Genomic DNA, 21,050 nt, shown 5'->3' with positions numbered 1-21,050 from the left:
TTTTTCTTCCTATAGTTTTTTAGAGCTTCAATGGTGCCATCCTGCTTTAGTAGTACAAATGCTTTCTTTTTACTGTTAATTGCCTGTCTTACTTCTTTGTTTAGCCACATTGGGTTTTTCCTATTTCTAGTCCTTTTATTCCCACAAGGTATAAACCACTTACACTGCCTATTTAGGATGTTCTTAAACATTTCCCATTTATTATCTGTATTCTCATTTCTGAGGATATTGTCCCAGTCTACCAGATTAAGGGCATCTCTAAGCTGTTCAAACTTTGCCTTCCTAAAGTTCAGTGTTTTTGTGACTCCCTGACAAGTCCCCCTAGTGAAAGACAGGTGAAACTGTACAATATTGTGGTCATTATTTCCTAGATGCCCGACCACCTGCAGATTTGTTATTCTGTCAGGTCTATTAGATAGTATTAGGTCTAAAAGTGCTGCTCCTCTGGTTGGATTCTGCACCAATTGTGAAAGATAATTTTTCTTGGTTATTAGCAGAAACCTGTTGCCTTTATGGGTTTCACAGGTTTCTGTTTCCCAGTTAATATCCGGGTAGTTAAAGTCCCCCATAACCAGGACCTCATTATGGGTTGCAGCTTCATCTATCTGCTTTAGAAGTAGACTTTCCATGGTTTCTGTTATATTTGGGGGTTTGTAACAGACCCCAATGAGAATTTTGTTACCATTTTTCCCTCCATGAATTTCGACCCATATGGACTCGACATCCTCATTTCCTTCGCTAATATCCTCCCTTAAAGTGGACTTTAGACAAGACTTTACATAGAGAGAAACCCCTCCTCCTCTCTGATTTTTACGATCCTTTCTAAACAGACTGTAACCCTGTAAGTTAACTGCCCAGTCATAGCTTTCATCTAACCATGTCTCGGTTATTCCCACTATGTCAAAGTTACCTGTAGATATTTCTGCTTCTAGTTCTTCCATCTTGTTTGTCAGGCTTCTGGCGTTTGCGAGCATGCAGTTTAGAGGATTTTGTTTTGTTCCAATCTCCTCGCTGTGCATTGTTTTAGAAATGTTCTTACCTCCCATCTGAGTATGTTTTCCTGGGTCTTCTTTGTTCAAGTCTAATGTTTTTCTTCCCGTCCCCTCTTCTTCTAGTTTAACGCCCTCCTGATGAGTGTAGCGAGTCTTCTGGCGAATGTGTGTTTCCCAGGTTTGTTGAGGTGTAGTCCGTCTCTGGCGAGGAGTCCATCGTACAAGTAATTCACACCGTGGTCCAGGAATCCAAATCCTTGTTGTCTGCACCATCGTCTTAGCCAGTTGTTTGCATCAAGGATCCTGTTCCATCTCCTGGTGCCATGCCCGTCTACTGGAAGGATAGAAGAAAAAACTACCTGTGCATCCAGTTCCTTTACTTTCTTCCCCAACTCTTCAAAGTCTTTGCAGATTGTCGGTAGGTCCTTCCTTGCCGTGTCATTGGTGCCAACATGTATCAGAAGAAATGGGTGGACGTCCTTGGAGCTGAAGAGCTTTGGTATCCTATCGGTCACATCCTTGATCATCGCACCTGGAAGGCAGCATACTTCTCTTGCGGTTATGTCCGGCCTGCAGATGGCTGCTTCTGTGCCTCTCAGTAGTGAGTCTCCCACCACCACCACTCTTTGTTGCTTCTTGGCTGTACTTTTTGCTGTCACTTGTTGCTGTGTGCCCTTTTCTTTTTTGCTTGCAGGTATTGCTTCATCCTTAGGTGTGCCATCTTCATCCTCTACAAAGATTTGATATCGGTTGTTCAGTTGTGTGGTTGGTGATTTCTCCATGGTCTTCTTGCTTCTTTTGGTCACATGCTTCCACTCATCTGCTTTTGGAGGTTCTCTGACACTTTTTTCACCTTCTGTGACCAGTAGAGATGCTTCTGTTCTGTCTAGAAAGTCTTCATTCTCTTTGAGTTTCAAAGTTGCTATTCTTTCTTCCAGACCCAGCACCTTTTCTTCTAAAAGGGCCACTAGTCTACACTTCTGACAGGTGAAATTGGATTCTTCTTCTGGTCGATCTGTGAACATGTAGCACATGCTGCAGCTCACCATGTAGGTTGTCACATCTGCCATGTTGCTCCTAGATCCTGCTGACTTGCTGTGTGTTTTCCTTCTTGTGTAATCTACTCAGCCAAGCTTTCTTGCAATAATGTCCTACGGGCAAAAATTTGTTTGGTGATGCATTCCAAGCAGCTCGTCCCGGCTGTACCCAACGATCTTCTAGCTTAGGGAGACTCTTCGCTTTTCCCAGAAGGCACCTGGAATATGCAAATTAGCCTCCTCAAGCTTGAATCCCTGGTTTGGTGATGCTTTCCAAGCAGCTGGTCCCGGCTGTACCCAACGATCTTCTAGCTTAGGGAGACTCTTCGCTTTTCCAAGAAGGCACCTGGAATATGCAAATTAGCCTCCTCAAGCTTGAATCCCTGGTTTGGTGATGCTTTCCAAGCAGCTGGTCCCGGCTGTACCCAACGATCTTCTAGCTTAGGGAGACTCTTCGCTTTTCCCAGAAGGCACCTGGAATATGCAAATTAGCCTCCTCAAGCTTGAATCCCTGGTTTGGTGATGCTTTCCAAGCAGCTGGTCCCGGCTGTACCCAACGATCTTCTAGCTTAGGGAGACTCTTTGCTTTTCCCAGAAGGCACCTGGAATATGCAAATTAGCCTCCTCAAGCTTGAATCCCTGGTTTGGTGATGCTTTCCAAGCAGCTGGTCCCGGCTGTACCCAACGATCTTCTAGCTTAGGGAGACTCTTCGCTTTTCCCAGAAGGCACCTGGAATATGCAAATTAGCCTCCTCAAGCTTGAATCCCTGGTTTGGTGATGCTTTCCAAGCAGCTGGTCCCGGCTGTACCCAACGATCTTCTAGCTTAGGGAGACTCTTTGCTTTTCCCAGAAGGCACCTGGAATATGCAAATTAGCCTCCTCAAGCTTGAATCCCTGGTTTGGTGATGCTTTCCAAGCAGCTGGTCCCGGCTGTACCCAACGATCTTCTAGCTTAGGGAGACTCTTCGCTTTTCCCAGAAGGCACCTGGAATATGCAAATTAGCCTCCTCAAGCTTGAATCCCTGGTTTGGTGATGCTTTCCAAGCAGCTGGTCCCAGCTGTACCCAACGTTCTTCTAGCTTAGGGAGACTCTTCGCTTTTCCCAGAAGGCACCTGGAATATGCAAATTAGCCTCCAAGCTTGAATCCCTGGTTTGGTGATGCTTTCCAAGCAGCTGGTCCCGGCTGTACCCAACGATCTTCTAGCTTAGGGAGACTTTCTAGCTTAGGGAGACTCTTCGCTTTTCCCAGAAGGCACCTGGAATATGCAAATTAGCCTCCTCAAGCTTGAATCCCTGGTTTGGTGATGCTTTCCAAGCAGCTGGTCCCAGCTGTACCCAACGTTCTTCTAGCTTAGGGAGACTCTTCGCTTTTCCCAGAAGGCACCTGGAATATGCAAATTAGCCTCCTCAAGCTTGAATCCCTGGTTTGGTGATGCTTTCCAAGCAGCTGGTCCCAGCTGTACCCAACGTTCTTCTAGCTTAGGGAGACTCTTCGCTTTTCCCAGAAGGCACCTGGAATATGCAAATTAGCCTCCTCAAGCTTGAATCCCTGGTTTGGTGATGCTTTCCAAGCAGCTGGTCCCGGCTGTACCCAACGATCTTCTAGCTTAGGGAGACTTTCTAGCTTAGGGAGACTCTTCGCTTTTCCCAGAAGGCACCTGGAATATGCAAATTAGCCTCCTCAAGCTTGAATCCCTGGTTTGGTGATGCTTTCCAAGCAGCTGGTCCCGGCTGTACCCAACGATCTTCTAGCTTAGGGAGACTCTTCGCTTTTCCCAGAAGGCACCTGGAATATGCAAATTAGCCTCCTCAAGCTTGAATCCCTGGTTTGGTGATGCTTTCCAAGCAGCTGGTCCCGGCTGTACCCAACGATCTTCTAGCTTAGGGAGACTCTTCGCTTTTCCCAGAAGGCACCTGGTATATGCAAATTAGCCTCCTCAAGCTTGAATCCCTGGTTTGGTGATGCTTTCCAAGCAGCTGGTCCCGGCTGTACCCAACGATCTTCTAGCTTAGGGAGACTCTTCGCTTTTCCCAGAAGGCACCTGGAATATGCAAATTAGCCTCCTCAAGCTTGAATCCCTGGTTTGGTGATGCTTTCCAAGCAGCTGGTCCCGGCTGTACCCAACGATCTTCTAGCTTAGGGAGACTCTTCGCTTTTCCCAGAAGGCACCTGGAATATGCAAATTAGCCTCCTCAAGCTTGAATCCCTGGTTTGGTGATGCTTTCCAAGCAGCTGGTCCCGGCTGTACCCAACGATCTTCTAGCTTAGGGAGACTCTTCGCTTTTCCCAGAAGGCACCAGGAATATGCAAATTAGCCTCCTCAAGCTTGAATCCCTGGTTTGGTGATGCTTTCCAAGCAGCTGGTCCCGGCTGTACCCAACGATCTTCTAGCTTAGGGAGACTCTTTGCTTTTCCCAGAAGGCACCTGGAATATGCAAATTAGCCTCCTCAAGCTTGAATCCCTGGTTTGGTGATGCTTTCCAAGCAGCTGGTCCCGGCTGTACCCAACGATCTTCTAGCTTAGGGAGACTCTTCGCTTTTCCCAGAAGGCACCTGGAATATGCAAATTAGCCTCCTCAAGCTTGAATCCCTGGTTTGGTGATGCTTTCCAAGCAGCTGGTCCCGGCTGTACCCAACGTTCTTCTAGCTTAGGGAGACTCTTCGCTTTTCCCAGAAGGCACCTGGAATATGCAAATTAGCCTCCAAGCTTGAATCCCTGGTTTGGTGATGCTTTCCAAGCAGCTGGTCCCGGCTGTACCCAACGATCTTCTAGCTTAGGGAGACTCTTCGCTTTTCCCAGAAGGCACCTGGAATATGCAAATTAGCCTCCTCAAGCTTGAATCCCTGGTTTGGTGATGCTTTCCAAGCAGCTGGTCCCGGCTGTACCCAACGATCTTCTAGCTTAGGGAGACTTTCTAGCTTAGGGAGACTCTTCGCTTTTCCCAGAAGGCACCTGGAATATGCAAATTAGCCTCCTCAAGCTTGAATCCCTGGTTTGGTGATGCTTTCCAAGCAGCTGGTCCCGGCTGTACCCAACGATCTTCTAGCTTAGGGAGACTCTTCGCTTTTCCCAGAAGGCACCTGGAATATGCAAATTAGCCTCCTCAAGCTTGAATCCCTGGTTTGGTGATGCTTTCCAAGCAGCTGGTCCCGGCTGTACCCAACGATCTTCTAGCTTAGGGAGACTCTTCGCTTTTCCCAGAAGGCACCTGGTATATGCAAATTAGCCTCCTCAAGCTTGAATCCCTGGTTTGGTGATGCTTTCCAAGCAGCTGGTCCCGGCTGTACCCAACGATCTTCTAGCTTAGGGAGACTCTTCGCTTTTCCCAGAAGGCACCTGGAATATGCAAATTAGCCTCCTCAAGCTTGAATCCCTGGTTTGGTGATGCTTTCCAAGCAGCTGGTCCCGGCTGTACCCAACGATCTTCTAGCTTAGGGAGACTCTTCGCTTTTCCCAGAAGGCACCTGGAATATGCAAATTAGCCTCCTCAAGCTTGAATCCCTGGTTTGGTGATGCTTTCCAAGCAGCTGGTCCCGGCTGTACCCAACGATCTTCTAGCTTAGGGAGACTCTTCGCTTTTCCCAGAAGGCACCTGGAAGTTTTGTAACATATTGCAGAGTCATCAGTTCGCACAGATATCATACAGCTGCAGGAGCTGGAATTCAGATGTCAAGACACAGCCGGACTCTCCATGTAAAAGAAAAAGATAATTTCTTACCATTTCTGCCTTCCTGATCACTGTATACCAGGCCTGCACAACAGGGGTTTGCCCCCGGCCATAGGCGCTGTCCGGGAGACGCCGCTCCTTTCTTTCTATATTCCATGTATTCATGTTTTTCAGACACAAATACATTTGACCCTTGTGGCGCCCGGACTGAGGCAGAGCAGAGCTAGTCAGCCCCCGCCCCGACGTGCGTCAGCGTGATGAGGTCAGAACGCCTCTAAACTCATCACACTGCTGCTGGTGCTGGGCCGCAGAGGTGGTGAGGAAGCGGTGGACGATGGTAAGTGCTCCAGGAGGAGCCAAAGGGGAAATGTGTTTTGGGATTAATGTTATTGTGACATTATGGAGCAATCGGGGACATTATGGCGGACATTTTGGAGCAATGAAGGGCATTATGAGGACATTAGAGGGCAATGGGGGGCATTATCAGGCAATTAGGAGAGATAATGTCTGTAAAGTGCTGTGGAGTAAAATAAATAAATAATGAAAGGGAGCATAGTATAGCATAGGGTGGGAGGACTTTATGCAGAGAGGCACTGTGGAGAAGATATTATGAAAAGGGGCAGTTTGGGGGGACATTATGGAGAGGAGCAGTGTGTGGGGGAGATGTTATGGATTGGGGCAATGTGTGGGGGATATTATGGAGAGGGGCAGTGTGGAGGAGATGTTATGGAGAGGGCCACATATTTAATAGAGAGGGGGAGTGTGTGGGTTAGATATTATGGGGAAGTGCCGTGTAAGGGAGATAATATTGAGAGGGGCAGTGTTGGGGAGATAATATGGAGAGTGGCAGTGTAGGGGAAGTAATATGGAGAGGGGCAGTGTTGGGGAGATAATATGGAGAGGGGCAGTAAAGGAGAGATAATATGGAGAGGGGCAATATAGGAGAGATAATATGGAGAGGGGCCGTGTAGGAGAGATAATATGGAGAGGGGCAGTGTAGGGGAAGTAATATGGAGAGGGGCAGTGTTGGGGAGATAATATGGAGAGGGGCAGTAAAGGAGAGATAATATGGAGAGGGGCAATATAGGAGAGATAATATGGAGAAGGGCCGTGTAGGAGAGATAATATGGAGAGGGGTAGTGTAGGGGAAGTAATATGGAGAGGGGCAGTGTTGGGGAGATGATATGGAGAGGGGCAGTTGTTACGTACGCTGCGCACGCTGCGCATACTTACCCGGCTTCTCCCGTCCCTCTGCGCACTCGCGTTCCTGTCGAGTGCCGCTCTGCTTCCTCCTTTGCCGGCTCACGGCGTCCGGTCCCTCTGCGCATGCGCGGTCGCGTCTCCTCCATCGCAGAGCCTTCTGGGAGGTCGCGACCCGGTGGCTCCGCCCCAACATGGCGGCGCCCATCGGGTATTTCTTCCCGGCATCTCCCTAGGTAAGACGCCTTTGCTTTGTAGGTGCACTGTCTGCCGTCAGTGTCCCTATGCCCTAGGCTCCCCTGCACCAGTGTCTTCTCTCAGCCCAGTCTTTACTTTGTCTTAGTGTCCTGCCAGCCCGTGTTCCTGCTGAGTCCTTCCGGTCCGTGTTCCTGCTAAGTCCTGCCAGTCCGTGTTCCTGCTGTGTTCTGCCGTTCCGTGTTCCAGTCATTTTCAGTTAAGTCTTGTTTTTCTATTATTCCCTGCCATCCTTTTAGCCTTTGGTTTCCTTCTTTATCTTGGGTCGCCCCTTTGGCTCTAGCTGTTGTGTCTCCATTCCCCCGAGGTCCTGCTCCTAACACTCCCTGTATAGGGGGTGATTCCATCTGGTCCGCTCGACCCCGGGGGCTCTAGAGTCACGACCCAGAGGGTCCACTCTCGGATTTCTGCCCGAGTACTTACAGTAAGCAAAGGCCATGGACCCCACTGGGGCCTCTGCTGCGCAGAAAGAGCTACTCTTTTTGCGAGAGAATCAGTCCCGCATGATGTCTTTTATGAAAGCTATGGATTCTCGTTTGTCCACGCTCCAGTCCTCCGATCCTGGCAACGCCGCTCTACTCGTTGGCTTACAGCAAGAGTTAGCTCAGCAGCGTGACACCCAGGCCCATATACTTAGTTATATGTCTTCTATTGACGATCGGCTGCTTTCCATCCAGACAGCCGCTTCTACGTCTGCTCCTGCGTCCCACCCTCCACCCCGCTTGGCTAAACCGCCTCGGTACAATGGGGATCCTAAGTCCTGCCGAGGATTTCTAAACCAATGCCGTCTTCACTTTGAGCTTCTGCCCCTGCATTACCCGACGGATCGGTCCAAAGTTGCGTTTTTGATTTCCCATCTGGAGGGTGACGCCTTGGCTTGGGTTAATCCACTCTGGGAGCGAGACGATCCTCTTGTCTCCCGGTTGTCTGAATTTTTGGAGACTTTCCGTCTTGTCTTTGACGAACCTGGACGTCTGGCCTCTACAACTGAAGCCCTATTTTCTCTCCATCAGGGGTCGTTATCCGTAGGCCAGTACGCTATTCAGTTCCACACACTCTCCTCTGACTTGAGCTGGAACAATGAGGCGTTGGTGGGTGCTTTTTGGCGGGGTCTCTCTGGGCGCATAAAAGATGAGTTAGCCGGTCGGGACACCCCTACTGTTTTGGAGGAATTAATTTCCTTAGCTACCCGTATTGACCTTCGGTTCCAAGAACGCGCCCGTGAGCGGAGGTCTCTTCGTCCTTCTTCTGCCACCCGTAAGCCACTCAGTCCTCAGCCTAGAACCTCCTCTCAGGCATCCGCACTGGAACCTATGCAAGTGGACCGTCTTAAGATGTCCGAACAACGTCGTAAAGAGAGGCGCACTCAGGGGTTATGCTTTTACTGCGGGAGTGCTGCTCATTTATTACGCTCTTGCCCTGAACGTCCGGAAAACTCCTCCGCCTAGGTCAGGTAAGAGAGGCCTCCCTAGGTGTGTGTGATCCCTCTCAACCCCTTACTTTGTCCGTTCTTTTGCATATTGCGGGCAAAGGCATTTCTCTGGATGCGTATGTGGATTCGGGCGCAGCAGGGAATTTTATTAGGTTGGAGGAGGTTTTGAAATTTTCCGTTCCAGTCAAAACCTTAGAGGCTCCTGTGATTCTTGCATCTGTGGATGGTAAACCGTTACAGGAGACCATTACTCAAGTAACACTTGAGGTGGAACTTCAGGTTGGGGCTCTACACAAGGAGAGAATTGCATTTTATGTTTTAGCGGGTCTGTCTCATCCTATGCTCTTAGGTCTCCCTTGGTTACGGAACCACGAGCCCATTTTAGATTGGCGCAATGGTAATATCTTGCGCTGGGGTGAGCTTTGTCGGGAACGTTGTCTGCTGCCGGTGCGTCCTGTGGGATCTTCCTCTAATTCTTCTCCTTCCTCTTCTTTTCCCGCTTTACCCTGTATCTACAGCGCTTATTCTGATGTCTTCAACAAGAAGGAGGCTGAGGGTCTTCCGCCTCACCGGCTCTATGATTGTCCCATAGATATCGTGCCTGGAACTAACCCACCCAGGGGCAGGATCTATCCTCTCTCTCCTGCTGAGACTCAAGCTATGTCAGAGTACATTCAAGAAAATCTTGCTAAAGGATTCATTCGCAAGTCTTCCTCTCCGGCCGGAGCAGGGTTTTTTTTCGTGAAGAAGAAAGACGGTTCTCTCCGTCCCTGCATTGATTATCGAGGCCTAAACAACATCACGGTGAAGAACAAATATCCTCTGCCACTCATTCCGGAACTCTTCGACCGTCTTCGGGGTGCGCAAATTTTTACCAAATTAGATCTACGTGGCGCATATAATTTGGTTCGTATTCATGCAGGCGATGAGTGGAAGACTGCCTTCAATACTCGTGATGGTCACTACGAGTACTTGGTTATGCCGTTTGGTCTCTGCAACGCCCCCGCGGTTTTCCAGGAATTTGTGAACGATGTATTTCGGGATCTTCTCTACTCCTCGGTCGTAGTTTACCTTGACGACATTCTCATCTTTTCTCCGGATCTCTCCACTCACAGGCGAGATGTCCGTCGTGTTCTGCAAAGGCTAAGAGAGAATCATCTGTTCGCTAAGATTGAGAAGTGCGTCTTTGAACAATCTTCTCTTCCCTTCCTGGGATATATTGTCTCAAGATCTGGCTTAGAGATGGATCCAGAGAAGGTTTCTGCTGTCCTGAATTGGCCTCGTCCTCTTGGAACAAAAGCAATCCAACGTTTTTTGGCTTTGCCAACTACTATAGACAATTTATTCCTCATTTTTCTTCCATGACCAAGCCTATCTCTGCTCTAGTTCGCAAGGGAGTCAACTCCAGTCTTTGGACCCCTGAGGCTGAAGAGTCCTTTCTGTCTCTTAAACAAAGCTTCGCTATGGCCCCTGTGCTTCATCGTCCTGATGCTAATAGACCGTTTGTCCTTGAGGTCGACGCATCCTCTATTGGAGCTGGTGCTGTACTTTTGCAAAGATCCTCGTCCGGACGTTTGGTGACCTGTGTTTTTTTTTCCAAAACCTTTTCCGCTCCTGAGCGTAACTACTCTATTGGAGATAAAGAACTTTTGGCTATCAAGCTAGCCTTGGAGGAATGGCGTTATCTCCTTGAGGGGGCTCTTCATCCATTCACCATTTACACAGACCACAAGAATCTGGCCTATATTCAGTCTGCCCAAAGACTAAATCCACGACAGGCCAGATGGTCTTTATTCTTCGGACGATTCGAATTTGAACTTCATTTCCGACCCGGAAATAAGAATGTCAAAGCAGATGCTCTTTCAAGATCCTTTCAGCCTCTGGACCTAGAGGATTCTCCGGCTCACATCATTGATCCTGCGAAGATCGTCACTCTTGCTCCTCTAAGAGTGATTTCAACTCCTCCTGGCAAGACTCTTGTGGCTAACCAAGACAAGGAGAGAGTTTTACGTTGGGGTCACTCCTCCAAAATTGCAGGTCACGTAGGAGTCAAGAAGACACTTTCTCTTATCTCTCGGCATTACTGGTGGCCATCTCTCCGACAAGACATCACCAAATTCATCGCTTCTTGTCCTTCTTGTGCAAAAAATAAAGTCCCTAGGCAGCTTCCTTCCGGTCTCCTGCATCCTTTGCCTGTGCCTTCCGTTCCTTGGAGTCATATAGCTATGGACTTCATCACTGATCTACCTTGTTCCTCGAATTGCTCTGTCATCTTGGTTGTTGTAGATCGGTTCTCCAAGATGGCTCACTTCATCGCATTACCTGGTCTGCCTTCCGCTCCTGAGTTGGCAAAGATCTGTTTACACCAAGTCTTCCGTCTTCATGGTTTTCCTCATCATATCGTCTCAGACCGTGGAGTACAATTTACCTCACGTTTTTGGAGAGCTCTCTGCAGTCTATTAAAGGTTAACTTGGACTTTTCTTCCGCCTATCACCCTCAGTCCAACGGACAAGTGGAGCGAGTTAATCAAGTCCTGACTACATATCTGCGACATTTCTCCAATGCACACCAAGATGACTGGGTCTCTCTTCTCTCCTGGGCCGAATTCTCATATAACAATCTTCCCAGCGAGTCTTCCTCCAAAACCCCCTTTTTTGTAGTCTATGGTCAACATCCGAACATTCCTCTTCCTGTTTCTCTTTCCTCGGGGGTACCGGCAGCGGATTTCTTGTCCCGGGAATTCTCTACGATTTGGAGTGAGACCAAAGTGGCTCTTGAGAAAGCTAGCCTTAATATGAAAAAGTTTGCTGACAAAAGGCGTTTGGATGCTCCGCCATATTCTCCGGGTGATAAAGTTTGGCTTTCCTCTCGCTATATCAAGCTTAAAATTCCCTCTTGCAAACTGGGTCCCCGCTATATTGGTCCTTTTCCTATCTTGAGTCGCATTAATGATGTTTCTTATAAGTTGAAGTTGCCTGCCTCTTTACGCATTCCCAATGCCTTCCATGTGTCTCTTCTCAAGCCTGCAGTCTTTAATCGTTTTCACTCCGCTACCTCTTTCTCTCCTCAGCTCTGTACTTCTGATGGAATCTTTAATGTTAAAGACATTCTTGCCAAAAAGGTAGTTAGGGGTAAAACTTATTTTTTGATTGATTGGGAGGGATTTGGCCCTGAGGAGAGGTCCTGGGAGCCCCGAGAGAACATCAATGCTCCTCTTATCATGAAAAGATTCCTTTCTAGCCTTAAAAAGAGGGGGACTAATGAGGGGGGTACTGTTACGTACGCTGCGCACGCTGCGCATACTTACCTGGCTTCTCCCGTCCCTCTGCGCACTCGCGTTCCTGTCCAGTGCCGCTCTGCTTCCTCCTTTGCCGGCTCATGGCGTCCGGTCCCTCTGCGCATGCGCGGTCGCGTCTCCTCCATCGCAGAGCCTTCTGGGAGGTCGCGACCCGGTGGTTCCGCCCCAACATGGCGGCGCCCATCGGGTATTTCTTCCCGGCGTCTCCCTAGGTAAGACGCCTTTGCTTTGTAGGTGCACTGTCTGCCGTCAGTGTCCCTATGCCCTAGGCTCCCCTGCACCAGTGTCTTCTCTCAGCCCAGTCTTTACTTTGTCTTAGTGTCCTTCCAGCCCGTGTTCCTGCTGAGTCCTTCCGGTCCGTGTTCCTGCTAAGTCCTGCCAGTCCGTGTTCCTGCTGTGTTCTGCCGTTCCGTGTTCCAGTCATTTTCAGTTAAGTCTTGTTTTCCTATTATTCCCTGCCATCCTTTTAGCCTTTGGTTTCCTTCTTTATCTTGGGTCGCCCCTTTGGCTCTAGCTGTTGTGTCTCCATTCCCCCGAGGTCCTGCTCCTAACACTCCCTGTATAGGGGGTGATTCCATCTGGTCCGCTCGACCCCGGGGGCTCTAGAGTCACGACCCAGAGGGTCCACTCTCGGATTTCTGCCCGAGTACTTACAGCAGTAAAGGAGAGATAATATGGAGAGGGGCCGTGTAGGAGAGATAATATGGAGAGGGGCCGTGTAGGAGAGATAATATGGAGAGGGGCAGTGTTGGGGAGATAATATGGAGAGGGGCAATATAGGAGAGAATATGGAGAGGGGCAGTGTAGGGGAGATAATATGGAGGGGGAAGTATAGGAAAGATAATATGGGGAGGGGCAGTGTAGGGGAGAATATGGAGGGGGCAGTGTAGGGGAGATAATATGGAGGGGGCAGTGTAGGGGAGAATATGGAGGGGGCAGTGTAGGGGAGATAATATGGAATGGGCAGTGTAGGGGAGACAATATGGAGGGGGCAGTGTAGGAGAGATAATATGGAGGGGGCAGTGTAGGGGAGATAATATGGAGGGGGCAGTATAAAAGATAATATGGAGAGGGGCAATAAAGGAGAGATAATATGGAGGGGGCAGTATAGGAGAGACAATATGGAGAGGGGCAGTGTAGGGGAGATAATATGGAGAGGGGCAATATAGGAGAGACAATATGGAGAGGGGCAGTGTAGGGGAGATAATATGGAGAGGGGGTAGTGGAGGAGATAATATGGAGACTGTCAGTGTGGGGGCCATTATGCAGAAGGATATTATGAAGGGGCAGTGTGGGAGTGGACATTACGGAGAGGGATGTTTTGTGAAGGAAGCATAGGGAAGGGCCAATTATTCATTCAGGGCACAGAATGGGAAATATTTGTATTTATTTGGCAGTATAAATATACTTTTATTTGTAAGGGCACCATGTCGGGATGTACTGCTGAAGGCGGAGAAGAGAAAAATCTGCAGAGACAATCTCTGGGAGTGAAATTTCATCATAATGTCTATACAACATGGAGACATAAGGGATGGGAATGACTCCAATTGGAGAAATTTGACCTATCAGGTAACTGGATGTAAATGTTTATTTGTGATACAGACTATGTCTCATCAGTACTGTGCTTTATGTATGGTCCGCAGTCTGATGATGGCTGGTAACAACAACTTCCAGCATTTCCTTAGGCTAAGGTCACATTGCGTTAGTGCAATCCGTTTAGCGCTAGCGCTAGCAGATTGCGCTAACGCAATGTTTTTACCGGGGCCTCGTTCTGGGGTCGCGGTAACGTCCCCGCTCTCGCAGATCCCCGGGGAACAGACCGCGGGCGCACGCGAACATGGCACGCACTAGTGCTGCGCGTTCCCATTGCCGTGAATGGGTGCGCTAACGGACGCGTTGCACGGCGTTAATTTCGCCGTGCCTCGCTGTCCGTTAGCGCATTCCCATTAACGCAATGGGAACCTAGCCTTACCATTTTTAAGGACATACTGGGAATTGTAGGTTCAAAGCAATCAAGCAATGCAATTACCTATGGAGCGGACCTAACATTACAACTAATCACTGTTCTAAGCTTGATGCTGTATACATGTACTGATGGTAGTTGTGATGCTGTATACATGTACTGATGGTAGTTGTGATGCTGTATACATGTACTGATGGTAGTTGTGATGCTGTATACATGTACTGATGGTAGTTGTGGTGCTGCATTCATGTACTGATGTTGGTTCTGGTGCTGCAATCATGTGCTGATGGTGGTTCTGATCTTGTATACATGTAGCAATCCATACAGATTTGTGAATTTGGTGTGTTTCTGGTCCAAAAACTCAGTTTAAGTTAGTGTGTGTTCATGCTAATTTTTTTGGGAGCAAAAACTCTCCAAATTCTCCTGAAATACTAAAAAATTGGTTCTGGTGATGTATTAATGTACTGATGGTGGTTCTAGTGATACATTCATTTCAGTACCAATTTAAAAAAAAATGTGGCCCTCGTGATTGGTTCAGTATGGCAATGTAGCCCTTGGACCAAAAAATGTTGTGCACCCCTGCTGTACACACAGCACCGCACAGCACCGCACAAGTGATCATGTAATTGCTGGGTCTAGGGAGTCAGCAGGAGCAGATATGCAATGTAGGCAGGAGGCTGAATTTGCTCTGTAACTGAGGCTAATACCAGCCCAAGTTACAGGGAAAATCAGAAATTAAAAATATATATTTTATTATTGAAATCACCCTATAGAGGTGGCCAAAGGTGTTGCATAAATGTAAAAATCTACTGCCATTCTCAGCACTCTCTCTAGTGTGTTAAAAATCAAAACATGTATCCAATATATAAAAATGATTGTTATGGAAAGAGGACGATAATTTAAATTTTATTACAATGGTCCTTTGTGGTGCCTGTTTAAAAACGGTGAAAAATAAATGTTTTTCCATTTTTTTATTTACAAAAAATATAAAAATTAAGCCGAACGTATCATGAAAAATGAACACACAAAAAAAAAAAAGAGTTGAATGAATTAAAGAGAAAAAAATAAAGCTGCATTTGGGGGAAAAAAATATATCCGGTCAGGAACGGAGGAAAATGGCCTAGCCTTAAACTGGTTAATATCTTACCTGAGCTACATCCAAGAGGTAAATCTGCAGGAAAAACGCTGCTGCGCTCCCCGCTACCTGGTTGGGGGCTCCGCCTATGGCATAAGAAACCTTCCTGAAGATGGAGAGTTTGTGGTGCTTGACCTGGGAGTGAAAATAAGTAAAAATAAAGAAAACGATAAAGGAAAGAGTTCTTTACGGTAAGAGAAGTAAAATGTTGGAAATCCCTAAAGGTAGCGATGGATCGAAAAAAAAAAAAAAGTAGCAGAGGTAAGCATGATCTATGTTCAGATCTGGAGGGTCAAATGGTAGAGATTATGGGAAATAAGAAGAAAGTGGCAAAATAATGCTGGAAGTGTAAAGAACCCAACGTATGTGATCCACATTCAATAGCAATAAAGTGTGTGACTTTACTGATAGAAAGCGTCCTGTGCTCTGTATGTGCCAGTGACACGACCACGCTGGGACCAGGAGGAGCCGAGCGGGTGATCCGTTATCTGTCCGCCCCATGGGGTCAAGGCACAGAAAGACGAGAAGATTTCCTCTCTGGGTCAGTGTGCGGGAAGGTGCAGCAGACAGATAAGAGGAGGAGCGACATATCTGCTGCCTGCATTTCCCGGAATATGTGGGAATGGTGTGTAGTAAGCAAAGTCACTACGTAACCACACGGGGGGTCAGCAGCGCGGCCCCCGGTCACATTGTGTGTGGGACGTAGCAGGTAGTGCTCAAACAGGCCAGTGGGGTCCAACTTGAAAAATACTGTATATTTGAAAACTTCTACAAATGTTAGAAAATTAAAAAAAAAAAAAACTATACTCCTTTCCCCACAGACCTGACACTCCATCAGGCTTTCCAATTATTAATAAATGGTCGTTATTTTACTGCTGCAGCCAATCAGTGGCCTCAGCAGCAATGTGGCACGAACCAGTGATATGGCAGAAAACTCCTGCTAGCACCCATGGGGGGGACTGGCTGCAGGGGTCACACGCTCGCCCCCTGTAATCTAAGTTGGGGTGGGAGCATCAAGAACTGGATGTACGAGGGAGCGAAGAAGTATTGTTGATTTTTATTATTTTTTAACATCTGCAGACTAATTAAAAAAAGTTTTAGAAAACTTAAAGTTTTAAAAAGTTGGCTAACCTATTTAATAAGATATACAAAGTAAAGAATAAAGTTCTATTTATACTTTATCGAGAATATCGTAGAAAAAAAATGTCTTATTTTTTCCTGTTTCTCAGCCAACTGCATCAATACGCTCCGTATCCTCGAAAATGGTGCAAATAAAAGCTGTAAACTGTAAAATAGTGTATATTTTAAATATATATATTTATATAAATACTAGATGGTTGCCCGAATCTAACGCATCGGGTATTCTAGAATATGCATGTCCACGTAGTATATTGCCCAGCCACGTAGTATATTTCCCAGTCACGTAGTATATTTCCCAGTCACGTAGTATATTGCCCAGTCACGTAGTATATTGCCCAGTCACGTAGTATATTGCCCAGCCATGTAGTATACAGCACAGAGCCAAGTAGTATATTGCCCAGTCACGTAGTATATTTCCCAGCCACGTAGTATATTGCCCAGCCACGTAGTATATTGCCCAGTCACGTAGTATATTGCCCAGCCACGTAGTATATTGCCCAGTCACGTAGTATATTTCCCAGCCACGTAGTATATTGCCCAGTCACGTAGTATATTTCCCAGTCACGTAGTATATTGCCCAGTCACGTAGTATATTGCCCAGCCACGTAGTATATTTCCCAGTCACGTAGTATATTGCCCAGTCACGTAGTATATTTCCCAGTCACGTAGTATATTGCCCAGTCACGTAGTATATTTCCCAGTCACGTAGTATATTTCCCAGTCACGTAGTATATTGCCCAGTCACGTAGTATATTGCCCAGCCATGTAGTATACAGCACAGAGCCAAGTAGTATATTGCCCAGCCACGTAGTATATTTCCCAGTCACGTAGTATATTTCCCAGTCACGTAGTATATTGCCCAGTCACGTAGTATATTGCCCAGTCACGTAGTATATTTCCCAGTCACGTAGTATATTGCCCAGTCACGTAGTATATTGCCCAGCCACGTAGTATATTGCCCAGCCACGTAGTATATTGCCCAGCCATGTAGTATACAGCACACAGCCACATAGTATATTGTCCAGCGTGTAGTATATTGCACAGCGACGTAATATATTGTCCAGCCACGTAGTATATTGCACAGCGACGTAGTATATTGCCCAGCCACGTAGTATACAGCACAGAGCCACGTAGGATATTGCCCAGTGACGTAGTATATTACCGAGCCACGTATGTCACAGGTTAAAAAAATAAACACACTCACCTAACGATCCGAGGGCCCCTTGTACTTTAACATACTCACCATTCTGGTCGCTGACTGCAGGGAGGAAGGAGCGGCCATTTTCTTCCGGACTCTGCCCGTCGCTGATTGGTCGTGGCTGTTTTGCGGCGACCAATCAGCGACTTGGATTTCCATGATGGACAGAGCCCACGACCAATGAATATCCATGACAGAAGGACAGACAGACAGACGGAAGTACCCCTTACACAATTACGTGACTGGGCAATATACTACGTGGCTGGGCAATATACTATGTGGCTGGGCAATATACTACGTGGCTGGGCAATATACTACGTGGCTGGGCAATATACTACGTAACTGGGCAATATACTACGTGGCTGGGCAATATACTACGTGACTGGGCAATATACTACGTGGCTGGGCAATATACTACGTGGCTGGGCAATATACTATGTCGCTGTGCAATATACTACATGGCTGGACAATATACTACATCGCTCTGTGCTGTATACTATGTGGCTGGGCAATATACTACGTGACTGGGCAAAATACTACGTGGCTGGGCAATATACTACGTGGCTGGGCAATATACTACGTGCCTGTGCAATATACTACGTGACTGGGCAATATACTACGTGGCTGGGCAATATGCTACGTGACTGGGCAATATACTACGTGACTGGGCAATATACTACGTGACTGGGCAATATACTACGTGGCTGGGCAATATACTACGTGGCTGGGCAATATACTACATGGCTGGGCAATATACTACGTGACTGGGCAATATACTACGTGGCTGGGCAATATACTACGTGGCTGGGCAATATACTACGTGACTGGGCAATATACTACGTGACTGGGCAATATACTACGTGACTGGGCAATATACTACGTGGCTGGGCAATATACTACGTGGCTGGACAATATACTATGTCGCTCTGTGCTGTATACTACGTGACTGGACAATATACTACGTCGCTCTGTGCTGTATATTATGTGGCTGGGTAATATACTACGTGGCTGGGCAATATACTTCGTGGCTGGGCAATATACTACGTGACTGGGCAATATACTACGTGGCTGGGCAATATACTACGTGGCTGGGCAATATACTATGTGGCTGGGCAATATACTACGTGGCTGGGCAATATACTACGTGACTGGGCAATATACTACGTGGCTGAGCAATATACTACGTGACTGGGCAATATACTCCGTGGCTGGGCAATATACTACGTGGCTGGGCAATATACTACGTAGCTGGGCAATATACTACGTGACTGGGCAATATACTATGTGGCTGGGCAATATACTACGTGGCTGGGCAATATACTACGTAGCTGGGCAATATACTACGTGGCTGTGCAATATACTACGTGGCTGTGCAATATACTACGTGACTGGGCAATATACTACGTGGCTGGGCAATATACTACATGGCTGGGCAATATACTACGTGACTGGGCAATAAACTACGTGACTGGGCAATATACTACGTGGCTGGGCAATATACTACGTGGCTGGACAATATACTATGTCGCTCTGTGCTGTATACTACATGACTGGACAATATACTACGTCGCTCTGTGCTGTATACTATGTGGCTGGGCAATATACTATGTGGCTGGGCAATATACTACGTGGCTGTGCAATATACTACGTGACTGAGCAATATACTACGTGGCTGGGCAATATACTACGTGACTGGGCAATATACTACGTGACTGGGCAATATACTACGTGGCTGGGCAATATACTACGTGGCTGTGCAATATACTACGTGACTGGGCAATATACTACGTGGCTGGGCAATATACTACGTGGCTGGGCAATATACTACGTGACTGGGCAATATACTACGTGACTGGGCAATATACTACGTGACTGGGCAATATACTACGTGGCTGGGCAATATACTACGTGGCTGGACAATATACTATGTCGCTCTGTGCTGTATACTACGTGACTGGACAATATACTACGTCGCTCTGTGCTGTATACTATGTGGCTGAGTAATATACTACTTGGCTGGGCAATATACTACGTGGCTGGGCAATATACTACGTGACTGGGCAATATACTACGTGGCTGGGCAATATACTACGTGGCTGGGCAATATACTACGTGGCTGGGCAATATACTACGTGACTGGGCAATATACTACGTGGCTGAGCAATATACTACGTGGCTGGGCAATATACTACGTGGCTGGGCAATATACTACGTAGCTGGGCAATATACAACGTGACTGGGCAATATACTACGTGGCTGGGCAATATACTACGTAGCTGGGCAATATACTACGTGGCTGGGCAATATACTACGTGGCTGGGCAATATACTACGTAGCTGGGCAATATACTACGTGGCTGTGCAATATACTACGTGGCTGTGCAATATACTACGTGACTGGGCAATATACTACGTGGCTGGGCAATATACTACATGGCTGGGCAATATACTACGTGACTGGGCAATATACTACATGACTGGGCAATATACTACGTGGCTGGGCAATATACTACGTGGCTGGGCAATATACTACGTGGCTGGGCAATATACTACGTGGACATGCATATTCTAGAATACCCGATGCGTTAGAATCAGGCCACCATCTAGTATTTATATATATAGTGTAATACTCAAAAACTCTGCTTTAAATGTTTCTGCTAAAAAAAAGTGTCACATGATTTATCCAACAAAAAAAAAAAATTCGGGCATGCATAAAATCACTCCAGATGGGGGTGTGGAGTACATCTGCACCAAAATCTGGAGATTTATTTATTTATTTATTTTTAATATAGCAAATGATTAATCAGTTGAAAAAAAAAAAAAAAAAATCGAGAAACCCCAAATTCTGGCGAAAATGTCCAACATAAAAAAAAAAACCCACAGGCGAACACAAAAAATAAAATTAGAAAGAAAAACAAGGCGCAAATACATAAAAAAAATTTTTTTAAAAAAATGCACAAAACAATAATGAATCAAGTCTTTTAAGTTTGTCCTGAAAACCATGATGGAAAAAGATTAAAAAAAAAAAAAAAAGGATATTGGAAAATTGAGATTATTTATTAGGCGGCGAATAAAACGGGAATATCCCTTTAAGTCAAAAAGTGGATCACGGGGGTGCATTTTAATTTTTATCTATTTTTTTTATTTTATTTTTAGGGGAGTCCTTGCACTGAAATAAATTAGGAGCCCGTATATGAGCACATCTGGTCCTACAGGGCAGGAGATGCCTCCTGCAAACTGTTCTGCAACTCTGCCAACTTTCTTACAACCTCTGCTTGCTGCCAGTGTCTGTAGCGCTGTACTCTGTGCACTGGAGGAACTACAAGTCGCAGCATGCACCTCACTGTGAGGACACAGAAGGCAGACGTGGCACCCACCTGTCTCCGGGGCAGCAGCCTCTTGGTGTTGGGGGTCAGTGCACTCAGATCCGGGGCTCTCTCTTCCATGTCAGGAGCGGAGTGAGCAGCACAGGTGCAGTGCGCCCTGCAGCCACCAGAGGGCGGGGAGGAGGCGCTCTCTCTAGGGCTACTGCTGCTGCTGCTCCTCTTGTGCAGGGCCGTGATGATTGACAGCTGCACTTCACCAACACACATCACATGCAATATATCATGTATATAACAATGTCAGAACTTAGATAAAGTTATACAGGAATATAAACACATCTGCTGCACTCCTATTATGGCTTCTATTGATAACCTACAAGATTTTTAGTTTATTTATTGTGTTTTT

General features: G+C 46.9%; 1 protein-coding gene across 1 annotated transcript in view; it reads right to left on the bottom strand.

Moving 5' to 3' along the window:
• Window positions 1-21,018, bottom strand: part of MFSD2B (MFSD2 lysolipid transporter B, sphingolipid) — a 94,440-nt gene extending 73,422 nt beyond the window's left edge. Inside the window, exons 1-2 of the mRNA XM_069728158.1 lie at window positions 20,699-21,018; window positions 14,997-15,119 (exon numbers count right to left, since the gene is read on the bottom strand). Coding sequence (XP_069584259.1) covers window positions 14,997-15,119; window positions 20,699-20,914 — 339 coding nt within the window. The 5' untranslated portion in view covers window positions 20,915-21,018. The remainder of the gene's footprint in view (window positions 1-14,996; window positions 15,120-20,698) is intronic.
• Window positions 21,019-21,050: the final 32 nt, after the last annotated feature.

The sequence above is a fragment of the Ranitomeya imitator genome, chromosome 5, assembly GCF_032444005.1.
Source record: "Ranitomeya imitator isolate aRanImi1 chromosome 5, aRanImi1.pri, whole genome shotgun sequence".
NCBI classification, from domain to species: Eukaryota; Metazoa; Chordata; class Amphibia; order Anura; family Dendrobatidae; genus Ranitomeya; species Ranitomeya imitator.
This window is presented reverse-complemented; position numbering and strand designations above follow the sequence as displayed.